The 12,756-nt window shown below is 41.2% G+C and overlaps 2 protein-coding genes across 2 annotated transcripts; both read left to right on the forward strand.

Moving 5' to 3' along the window:
* Window positions 1–1,688: 1,688 nt before the first annotated feature.
* Window positions 1,689–3,691, forward strand: LOC132471073 (odorant receptor 131-2-like). The gene is made up of 3 exons (XM_060070075.1): window positions 1,689–2,070; window positions 2,348–2,507; window positions 2,852–3,691. Coding segments are annotated over exons 1-3 (951 nt in total). The 5' UTR covers window positions 1,689–2,068; the 3' UTR covers window positions 3,641–3,691.
* A 5,790-nt stretch (window positions 3,692–9,481) lies between these two features.
* On the forward strand, window positions 9,482–11,034 carry LOC132471282 (odorant receptor 131-2-like). The gene has a single exon (XM_060070455.1). The coding sequence runs from the start codon at window positions 9,880–9,882 to the stop codon at window positions 10,660–10,662; it is 783 nt and encodes a 260-aa protein (XP_059926438.1). The 5' UTR covers window positions 9,482–9,879; the 3' UTR covers window positions 10,663–11,034.
* Window positions 11,035–12,756: the final 1,722 nt, after the last annotated feature.

A 12,756-nucleotide genomic window follows, 5' to 3' on the forward strand; every position in this document is an offset into this window, starting at 1 on the left:
GTAACGTCAACTTCCTTCAACAACTTGCTCTACACACACACACACACACACACACACACACGACTCTCTCCGACCACATGTCACAAGATCGGTCATACTGCAGGCCAGTGCCGTTGCTAGCTATTTCGGGGCCCTAAGCATAACTCCTTTATGGCCCCTCCCCCCGAATTCCCCCTACCAGCCCCCTGCGCTAAATTGTTGACGGTGGGGGGGTGGGGGGGGTGGGTGGTAGCGAACAATTGTTGACGGGGGGGGGGGGGTGGTAGCGAACAATTGTTGACGGGGGGGGTGGGCTGATGGATGATTCAATATATATATTTTTTTATTGCCATGGGCCCCCCCTCTGCCTAGGCCCCCCCACGACTGTCTCACTTTCCCCCATATTCCGTCGGCCCTGCACACAAGTATTGGAATGTCCAAAATCGTTTAGATTAAATAGTTATCCAGAAATACAAACTTAAAACCAGAAGTGTACAAGTATGATTTTATTTATTTATCTTTTGGGGGGCCCCTCAGGACTTGAGGCCCTACGCGCAGCGCGTAGTGCGCGTTATGGGAGCGCCGGCACTGCTGCAGGCTCTCATTTGCAAATGCACTGATTGTGTGCCCGTCTCCGATATGCTATATACCTGGCATTTATTCAGTTCATGTTCATGTTATGTAATGTTATGGCCTAGCTGGCTACTGCATATCGAGAACAATCTGGGGATGAGGACATCCCCGAATATTGTCGGGTATTTCGCACACTGCCATCTCAATATATAGCCTAACATATACAAATATATCACTGTACTAGACACAAATGTATTTTCCACTAGCTAATTGTGGTCATTACATTGTAGTGAAACTAGTAAAGACAACACAGCTTTATGTTACAGCGAAACATCGAGGCACTGCAGCTCTGATTGGTTAGACAGCCTTCAAACTTAGTGGTCAAGCAAAGAAGAGGGAGGGGCTCGTTCTGCATAACTAATAGGCGGAGTGAATGACTAATAGCCGGAGTGAATGACTAATAGCCGGAGTGAATGACTAATAGCCGCGGCTATTAGTCATTCAAAACCGTACGGATTCCGTATGGAAACCGTATGGATTCCGTATGGAATTCTTGCCAAACCGTACGGATTCCGTACGGATTCCGTGCGGTTTTGCACTTTTACCGCGCCATTCTAGGGCCGGATTGTGGCCTTCTTGGCTTTCCATACAATCAGACCCCATCACCCCAGCAGACCCGGTGCTCCATACTCACCCTGCAGGCCAGACGCCGCCCCACCTCCACAGCCTTCCATCGATAAGAGGTAACCACTCTGTTAAAATGCGAAGAACATTTGTGGTGAACGAAAGTTATACGTCGTAAAATTATAGGCAAAATGTCCTTATATTATGCGCTCAGAAATTTGTTACACCATCGACTCGGGTTTCCACATTATTGCTATGGGTTAATTACAAGAGGTTGAGCGTGCGCAATGCGCACGCGAAAACTCTTATAATAATAATAATTTGTAATAGTTAGTAAACGTTGGTCGGAAATTAGGGGCAGATTTTTTTTTAAGATCTTTACCTCTAGACTTTTTTCTATCTCAGAAATAGACTGTTTAAAGTGATGTAACAGAGAACAGCTATGTAATGCAAGTATCATAGTGCTTATAGTGGGATGCTCATTTGCAAAGCCCCTCCCTGTGGGGCATGGGGGTTGCAATCCACCCATACTGTGGGCTCCCACCTTTGTCGCTCGCTAAACATAGTAAAGTAGGTGTCTAGGGATATAATCGGGGACAATGGACTCTTGAAACCGACATACAGTGCATGCGTAATCATACATTTTGAACATGAATTGACCCTACCCATTATATATAAAGCGCCTTGCTAGGCAGAGACATCGACAATCACTTACCTGGCCTTGGTAGCACTGGTTTGTTTTAAATCTACATCAGAACTTCAGTTTGGAAATGCATTGACCTTTTTTATACTAATGTAATTAGTATATATCTTTTCATTATAATTAACTGTTCCTGTCATTTGGTTTTTATGTTGTGTGATTTAAACTGTGTTTCGGACTACATTCAACACCATGTAAGTATAGATGGTTAAAGACATAGTAGCCTACTCAGAGCCTTCTCTTACAACTCTAGTTCATCCTTCTTTGTCTGAGGATTGTTTTGAAGAAGAGTTTTATGGGAGACGAGGGTTCTCACTATGAGCGGTTGGTGTTATGCATAACCTACTTATATTTTATTATTTGTTAGATGATTCTGGTCAAAGTGAATTCTAAGTGAGGCTGGCTACAAATGGTTTGAGCAGCATGTTGGTCAAATATTTTCAGATTACTTGTGTGCTTGGTTTTGGAGAGGCTGAATCGTGAGCACGGAGAGATGAATGTTTCTGGGAGTTATCAGGAGCAGCAGTCGTGGTACCGCGACGCCTTCATCAAGAACCTGACTGTTGTTCTCCTCGGGATCGTTATAAACTACCTCAACGGCAGCATGGTGCATACCTTCCACCGAGAAGAGGTAACCACTCCGTTAGAATGCCTTCGGGAAGAACCAAAAAGAGGTGGCCAGAGGATTTGTCTAGTCGAAAATGATATTATGATGATGATAGCCAAACTTCAAGATAAACACCTGATGTTGTTTATTTTATCTAAAATGATTTGTTTTGTTTGCCTGTTTGTATCTTATTTTAATATAGTTGCTGTTTTTCTTTAATGCTTCTCCTGTTTTGCTGCTGCTCTCTTCTTAATGTCTTTCTTCATTTTCATCTGTTTTATTAAAGATCAGATTGTAAAACATACTACTCGCTACAGTCGTATGTTGCAGTTCTGATACTAATATTAATATTTCTTTCCTCCCCTGAGGTCCTCCGAGAAAACCCCCGCTACGTGCTCTTCATCCACCTGGTGGTCAACGACATGATCCAACTCTTCATCACTATCTCCCTCTTCATCTGCACCTATGTCTTTCTCACCATCAACGTGTCAGTATGCTGCTTGCTGATGATTGCTGCTGTCTTCACCACCCAGAACACCCCTCTCAACCTGGCCACCATGGCGGTGGAGTGCTACGTGGCTGTCTGCCTCCCGCTCCGCTATGCCACGGTGTGCACGTTGTGGCGTGCGCACCTGGCCATCGGCCTGATGTGGGCGACCAGTGCTCTGACGGTGCTTCCCGACCTCTTCATACTTTTAGCCACCGAGCCGCTGAGTTTCTTCCTGTCCCGCGTTCTCTGCGACCGGGACAGAGTGTTCCGCAGCATCTACAGCGTGGCCAAGCGAGACGCCACCAACATCACCTTACTAGTCATCGTGTGGCTCACGCTCCTCTACACCTACTTTAACATCTTGTTCGCCGCAAGGTCAGCCAGCAAGGACGCCAAGAAAGCGCACAACACCGTCCTGCTGCATGGCTTCCAGGTGCTGCTGTGCATGATGGTGTATGTTCAGCCCATGATGCTGAAGGGCTTCATGCAGCTCTTCCCTGGAAGCTTCTCTGGGGTGCAATTCACCGCTTTTGTCCTGACCCAGATTCTTCCCCGTTTTGTCAACCCACTCCTGTACGGCCTCAGAGACAAGACCTTCCGGAGGTACCTGAAGAAGTATATCCTGGGTAGGAGCCGGCCCTGCGGCCGGATGAAGAGCTTCTCCTGAGCAACCGTTGAGTTTCATTCAAATGTGGGGTATTAAAATTAGCATTTATATTTAGTGTAATGTATTAGACCAGGGGTTTTCAAAGTGTGAGAGAGTGAGCCCCCCCTCAGAGAAAAAAATTCAGCTGAGCCCCCCCCCCCCCCCCCCCCCCCCCCCAAAAAAAATGTTCTAAAGACCTGTGTTTTGAAAGCTATCCTAATTATTTTACACATTTTAAACATCTCTGATCATATTTTTTAAACATTTGAAACATATTTCTGAAACATTAAAACATCTTTGTGCATTTTTAAACACATTTCTTAACACAATTTATGAACTTTATCTAAGCATGTTTTAGCTTAACCTTTTTTAAATACATTTGAACATCTTAATCTGTGTAAACTGCCAGTTTACACAGATTCATTCAGGGTCCCCGACTCTGAATTTTCAGAGTCGAATCAGATCTGCTTTTTCAGTCCAGAGATTCGACTATTCGGCGGGGTTTGTTTACCGGCGTTGCTATGGTGACCTAAATTATTATAAGCAACTGAAAACGATGCCGATTTGAAACTAAAACTGTGATTCTGAAAAAAGTATAAATGCTATCAAAATTCCATTTGTTCAATGGTTTGAACTATGGTAAACGGTCGAAAAATGAATGAGTTACGATGTCTAGAAGTAGGTGTATCCGAATGGGCTGACGTCTTCAATGAAAACAGCTGAAAACGAAGCGGTATGAAACTTAAACTGTGATTCTGAAGAAATTTTAAATGATATCGAAATTCTGTTTAGATATTATTGAAGATACAAGTGTGTAGATTTGTTAAATGGTTTGCACGAAGATAAACGGTTGAAAATCGATTTAGTTAGGTTACTTCTACAGTTGAAGTACGATTGATGATTTGAATCATCGACTTTCAGGTTTTTCTTCGGGTTTATTTTTTTCTCACGTCGCGCCCCCCCTGAAGAACTCTGGCGCCCCCCAGGGGGGGCGCGCCCCACAGTTTGAAAACCACTGTATTAGACAATAAACATGTCAGTTAAAAAAAAATTGTATTTTATTATCAATGGTAGAGGATTGATTAAAATTGTATTAACACTTTATTAACCCTAACACTTTATTAATATGAGTTCAAGTTTAATTTCAGGAAATCCTTAGAAGAATCCTCAGAAGTAGCCTGCTACACAACTAACCCAAAGCTTTATTAACACAGATTTATATTGACATTTCGGATGCTTCCCAGAATACTTTGATACACTGTAAACATGGGGCTGGGCGGGAAATCTGCCTGTGCTTCCTGGGTCACTGTGACATCCTTGGTATTGCAATAAGAGCCAACCAAGTTTAATTTTCAGGGGAAAATAGGAGCAAAGGGAATTAACATATTTATTGTGCAGTCATCGCAATTTTCAGCCCAATCCCAGCCCAGTTATAAACACATTTAAAACTGCCCGTCCCCAGCATGGCCACTAGAATGCTATATAACATTCTAGTGTGACTTTACTCATCAAAACCCTTATACAACACCGAAATGAATACTGAGAGCATAGATAAAAAACTACAACCATTAATGTATTTCATTATTGATACTTAATTGTAACATATTTGTAACATTGTTACTTTAGTGTAACATGCATTGAAACATTAATATTGTAACTTGAATGTAAAATTAGAACTTGTACTTTAGTGCAATATTCATTGTAACATTGTCATTGTGAAATTTAAGTGTTCATTCACAAACAACTAACAATTGAACAAACAGGGTACATTAAGGAAAGAGATGGCCTGTAGAATATGCATTCAAATAGAGGCCTAGACTGAACAAAATAAAATGATATACACACATATATACATGTATGTATATCTATATGTATATATATATATATATATATATATATATATATATATATATACATACTGCATATTGACTACATGTATATATACTGTATGTACATAGATTTTTCATGTATATTTTGAGTTTTGAGGGACTCGAATCAAGGTAGCCTTTCATTTTGTCAGTTTGTTTTTGGATTCAGGCCTATAGAAAAGAATTGGCCAAAAAACAAGTAGACATCTCACAATTTTAGAGCCGGTATTGTGAAACTACTTCGTTCTCTGTGGACCAACTAGCAATACTACATTTTGGTGGGAGACTGGATTGTAATAGGGAATGCGGAAAACAAAACAACAAATCAAGTCATATTTGTGTATGTACAGACACGCAAACATCCCTGCACGTACGCACACACGCACTACCACACACACTCACTCACTCCCTCACTCACTGAAGCCACTGAGTGCTGCTTTCTCTGGTATATATAAATTACATCCCAGTGCGGGCGGTTGACCTGTAGCTGAAGACCGCAACATCTCAGGGTCTGAACATATTCTCTCTCAGGCTAACTCCAGCTTGTGGGGTCCTAGACTCGAGGGTTCCTGGATTTGTGCAGTCCTGAATTTGTCTAGTCCTTCATAATCCTGCAGCCACCTCACAAGAAAATTCAGGAGGTAAGCACTTTTAATGGACATTTTTAGGATATATACAAATAAGAATAATTGACCAAGTCAAGCATATAATAAAAATTGGGGTGGCAATAAAACAAGTATAGACTGGTGCACAGACTGCTTTAGCAGAGCACCGGCACAGTGCAGAGCATATAAATCAGAAATACCAACATTATCACTCATTTTTTTCTACTAATCTGTACAATTAAAGCCAGAAATACTCCTAGAATAATAACCCTCCAAAAATAGGAATGGACTAATTCTATACAGCTATACTTACTATGTTATTGAATTAAGCCCTAATTATTGCAGCTTTATGTCTGCTCAATGTTTTTAACAGTACATGAGGGCATTGTTGATAATTGCTATATTGCCTAATAAATATTGTATTCAGAGTTTTTCAGTGAGCCTTGCAGACCTGGAGGCTGGGCAGGGTTTGGAGGGGTTAGGGAGACAGGAGTGAGGGGCAGAGTGAAATTGTCTTTTTTTAATTTAGACTGGAGCTTCTCAAAATTGCATTGTCCCTTCATATTATTTTAACTTAAAATAATGACTCATGATTCATTGCTTTTTATTGATTGTTGCAAAAATAAATGTCATGATTATTGTGATATTATTATACATTGTAGCTTATGTACAACACCCCAAACCTTATCGAAAACATGGCATCAGCCGAAAAAACACTCTAAACTTAAATTACTGAAATGTCAAATAAACATACATATCTGCCACTGCTCAGTGAAGCGTTGAACTGCTCCTACATTATTTTTTCCTGATTGAGGCATTTTCTGTAGTTTGGTTGGAGGGGAATATAGTGTGATAAGCATTACTAAAGGCTAGGCAGCGGAGGAGTTTAAAGCTGTCCTTAATAGTATGGAATATCAACGGCCAAGAGTCTAGTCACCACGAGTTGGGAAGTTAATGGGCTGGTGATAGATTAGATTCTGTAACATTCTGTAGATGATAGGGCTAGACTTTAAAAGTTAAAGGCGAGAGTTAACATAACGCAGCCCCCACCACATCTATGTTTACCGAACCGCCCACTCTTGTCCTGGATGTAAAAACCAGCCGGGGCATTGGCCACCGTACCGTACGGTCTCGGCAGTTTCAGTTAATCTTCTTTAGCAAAATAACATTAGAACAGTTGGGATGAATTGAATGTACTCCGATGATTTGTGCAATTACTGGGTTGTATCTTCGTGGTTGAACGCACTTATTGTAAGTCGCTTGAAAGCGTCAGCTTAATGTTTGCTTTAGCTTTCTGCTAAATCTTAAATACATTGCACTTTCTAAAAAGCTTTTTTAACTTTGCCTTTATTTTCTATTTTAATACTAAAAAAATTAAGTTTCTATTTTACCCATTTCTTTGCATATGTTTTCTTTTACTTATCTATTATTTCATTTTATTGTATGACAATGTTTATATGTGAAGCACTTTCAGTCTGCCTTGTTTTTGAAAAGGGCTATATAAATAAAGTTGCCTTGCCTTAATGAATGCAATTTAATGAATGTTTTAACAGGTGTGTATTCTTGGAACAGACGTGTGTGGATACAGGGGCATGTATTCTAGGTCTGTTGTAACACTTGTGTGTTATAACAAGGGGATCAATGTATTCTCTTGTGTTGAAGACATGGGCCTCTGTCCTCCTTGTTATACGGGTGATGCGAAAAGAGTTGTTCGCCATTGACTGTCATTTAAACAATGCTTCAAACTTCCTCATTATATATGATCCTTTGGCATGTGATGCCTGAAAATATTTTAATAACTTTTACGTTGGCAGTGTCTGTGTCAGTATTTTTAGAAAGTTAAATCATTAAACAGTTGGCAGTGTAAATTAAAGCAGTTTTAATTTAATATAATATTGATATGGTTCTGGTGATACTGGTGTACTGGTGTGCGTATTTAGTTGTTTGTGTGTTGCTGCAGGTATGATTGTCTGTGTTCTAACATGTATGTGTTTGTTGCTACAGCTTTGTGGAACGGCGTCCTTGCTGCCTCATGAATCTTTCGTCTAACAACATCACTGTGGTGACTGCATCGCGTTCTCGCGAAGGAGTCTACATAGCAGCAGCTAAGAATGTCATTGTTGTGGCACTCTTCGTCTCCATCAACTACATCAACGGCACCCTGGTCCACACCTTCACCAAACACCAGGTACGCCATGTCCACATCTTTCTCCAAACACTAGTGTCCCCAGTGGTGTAGTCTACAGGATATTCAGGTATGCCCATTTACCCACGAAGGAGGCTCCAGCATTTCCGTATGCCTACTTAGAAATGCGCAATGTCTCTTCAAAATGGCTGGTTTAATATAATACATAAGGTGATGCGGAAATGGCAGTAAAAATGGTCAGGAATATTAATTTATGCACAAATTCGTTATTCTCACGATTTGCAGATAGGCCTTCTGTAAATTGGGTCTCGGTGGTTTTGAATTTAAAAAAAATGGGTCCCGGGTTTAAAGGTTTTGGAACACTGTCCTAGAGCAAGATACCTTACCTGCTACTTAAAGGGATACTTCACCGGTGGAGATACAAAGGTTATATGAAGTAAATAATTCTATGTATTCTAAAAAAAAAATATTTGTTCATCCTAGCCTGAGAAAAGGCAGAAAGTGGTCTCTCTGGCTCAAAGTAAGAAATCCTCCAACTACAACAGTGCATTGCGCTTGCCGCACCGCCCGCCTGTTTCTGTTTAGAAGGGGAAGGACCCATTTTACTAGCGCAAGTGGTAGCGCGAGCAAACTTTGTGTAAACATATTTTTTTAACACATTTTTTCAAACGCATCATTTGTACAGCATAAAAACATTTGCTTATTACAATAGGTCAGCATATCAAGCATTTGTACTCAACCTTTTCTCCCGAGTTGAAATAAGTGTTTATCTTATACAGTAGGTCTACTTTAGTATAACAGCACTTGGGTTAGTAAACAAATCAACATGAATTTGAAGTTTTATTCATGAAAAAATATGAACTATTTACATATTAAATATGAACTATTTACAAAAATAAAAAGTGTAGGGTGCGTTTGCTAGAGTAAAAATTGTCACAGCTCATCTTGAGCATCTACTGTCTCCTGGTAGCCACGGTACTGCCCATCTGGTGCTGGGTAATTAGCTCCGATGGCCTGGACAACACAGGAAGCCGATACCGTCTAAGAAAGAAAGAGAACAACATTAGCAAAGCAAGATAAATTTGGCTTTGAGTAGCTTATACAGCATTACACAAACTTCAAGCTCCTCCTCTATTTGTCTCAATTCTTCCTGGCTGCATACTGGCTCGTACAAATAGCCCTGAATGTCAATAGATTTTCGAAAATCCACTTTGGCTGTTTCCCATTGGAAATTTGCTTCTGCCATGGTCGGAGGTTTGTGTCTGTCTAGTTCTCGAAGTGGTGAAGAAACATGGCGGACATTGTGTTTAGACCTCGTACGCGAGCTCCCGCCCCCCTCATTCCTTATTGGTGGGGTTACAAATTTGCGGAAGCAGTGTTTTGTAGTCCTCGGCCCTTCTAGCAGGCAAGCAAAGTTTTACTGAGATGACGTCAAACGCGTCATTTTACGTCATTTCAGGAGAAATTTAGATCAGGAAAGCTAGGCTAAGGGAAGACTATATTAAAATAGCGATTTTATAATAATAGAACGCCGGTCCTGAATTGGTGAAGTATCCCTTTAATTATAGGAATCTGAATTCTGTTCAAGTCACTTTGAATAGATGATAATAAAGCTTATGGGTTACGTTGCAGATCTTCTCTATGAACCCTCGCTACATCCTCTTCATCCACATGGTGCTGAACGACATGCTGCAACTGACCGTCTCCGTGCTGCTCTTCGTCCTCAGCTACGTCTTCTTCTCGATCAACGCGTGCATCTGCTGCTCACTGGTGACCCTCGCCGCCCTCACCACCCAGAACACACCCCTTAACCTGGTGTGCATGGCGACGGAGTGCTTCATCGCTGTGTTTCTGCCACTGCGCCATGCTCAGCTCTGCACCATCAGGAGGACCTACACCCTGATCGGCCTCATCTGGTTGGTGAGCTCGGCGGCCATCATCCCCGATGTCCTGATCGCACTCGCCACCGAGCCCCTAGAGTACTTCCTCTCACGAGTGTTCTGCGTGCGGGATAACATCTTCCCCAAACTCATCGAGAAGGTCCACGTCTACAACATTGTGTTCCTCGTGCTGGTGTGGCTCATCCTGTTCTATGTCTACGTGAAGATCTTGGTCGCGGCCAAAGGGGCTAACGCCGACGCCAAGAAAGCCAGGGACACCGTCCTGCTGCACGCCTTCCAGCTGCTGCTCTGCATGCTGACCTACATCGCTCCTGTGCTGAAGCGTAGTCTGTTCCTCTGGTTCCCCAGACACTACGCCAATGCACTGTTCGTCTGTTACATCGTCATTCAGATGTTCCCCAGGTTCCTCAGTCCAATCGTATACGGCCTGCGAGACAAGACCTTCAGACAGCACTTGAAGAGAAATATGATGTTTAAAAAGATCAAGACTAAGAGGGTCAAGCCTCTGCACTCCCTTAAATAGATCTTCAGAGCTTTGGTGGTTTGATTTGTTTCAGTTAAATAAAAGTGATGAAATTATTGGGGCAGACGTGGTCATTTCTAGAAAAAGGTCACAGTACTGAAAGGTACCACACTTTGTTAAAACATTAGAAAAATTTAAAAAAGTTTCTGTTTGAGGTTTACTGAAGAATTATTGGAAAGGCTGGAGGCGAGAATGCTTTGACCATTCAAAGTTTCACAACTTGACATAAATAAAGAATTATTTCAAGTTATTCAAGCAATTATTTTTTATCAAAAATGAACCATCTGTAATGCATCACTGGAAAAAGGTACATGGTTATATTCGTATTATCAAGAAAGCATACTATTTTTTGAGGCCATGAGCCTCCACAATAACTTCACAATAAATAGATAATCCAATACGATAATATTACTATTTGGGGATTTGGTAAGAGCAATAAGTTCGACATAGTTTCTCATTCTGAACATCAAGGAATGAAATGACCCCACACAAATAAATAATATAGCATCCAACAATAAATCATATTTACACACACACACACACACACACAGATGCACATACACGCACGAACACACACACACACACACACACACACACACACACACACACACACACACACACACACACACACACACACACACACACACACACACACACACACACACACACACACACACACACACACACACACAAACATACCCAAACACAAACAAACTATCCTGTACGTATGGTGAGACAAGTCCCAAGAGAAGGATGGCACACGTGCGTGCCACCCTTCTCTGAACAAACCTACATAAAGTCCTCTCTGAGTGCTGGCCCCCAGATTGTCCAGGACAAGATAGATTCTGGTCCCGATGTCCCAGGCTCAGGTCGGCATGTCTCTCTTTTGCTACTTTCTGTCTATTGAATGTATCTACTGTCTATTTATCTACTGGCCGACTGTGTGCCTACAACCTGAATGATCTACAGTAGTGTTTCCCCAAACTTGGGGTCAGGACCCCACTGCCGGTAACCTGATATTACTTTGTTTTTTTTAGGATATCCTGGCATAAAGTATAAGCTCCAGGAGATGTTTGATGGTACGTTCTTTTAAAATGTATAATATCTCATCAAATACAATGGTGTTACTACAATGTAACTTCTTAATTCAAGGCCTACTCATTTTGACTGAAAGGGAGAAAAATGTATTGCTCAATAGAAAAAGGTTAAATGGCTCACTTTTTTTGACATGGTATTGACAATAATGTAGAAATACATTACCCCCAGTCAACAGTGTGTGTTATTTCTGCTACAATGTTCAGGTGCAACTACATTTGTACTTCTGCTGCTTTTGTTGTTTAACTGAAAATGATCTCATATCTGTTATGAATTGTACATTTATGCAGTTTGTTTTTACTATGTTTTATAAGGGAATTTAATGTTGTCCTTGCAACATGGGTGATGCGAATAGAGTTGTTCGCCATTTACTGTAATTTCACAATGCTTCAAACTTCTTCATACATATATGATCCTTTGCCATTTGTTGCCCTCAAATATATATATATAATTTTTGTATTAATTGAATAACTTTTACGTTGGCAGTGTGCCAGAATTGAATGTTGACCTCCTCAATAACCACAGCACTCTTCTTCTGACAGAGCTTTGGAGTGTTGTGGGGCCCATGGACAGGCTGAGGAGTGAGAGGAACACCACAGGCGGGACCTCCGTGGGCAGGGACACGCTGAGCACAGCCGTGATCAAGAACGTTATCACGGTGGCGCTCTGCATCTCCATCAACTACATCAACGGCACCCTGGTCCACACCTTCACCAGACATCAGGTCAGCCGGCCTTCGGGCAACTCCCCTGCAATCCTCAATCGTTTATTTGAGGAATTTGAGGTGTTTTATGCATCTTCATCTTTTTGACTATATGTTTGGTAGGTTTTTAGTAGATGCATCCCTCTGTGATATGAGATGGTTAATATAAGTTGAATAGTTTCTGTCGTCCATCACTTTAAGGCTGCATAGGTTTTTGTCAGGTTTAGGTGGTTATGTATTTTTTGTAGAGCTTATTTATTAAAAAAAAAAAAAAACGTTTTTGTTTTTTTTCTTTG

Source organism: Gadus macrocephalus, chromosome 13 (genome assembly GCF_031168955.1).
Source record: "Gadus macrocephalus chromosome 13, ASM3116895v1".
NCBI lineage: Eukaryota > Metazoa > Chordata > Actinopteri > Gadiformes > Gadidae > Gadus > Gadus macrocephalus.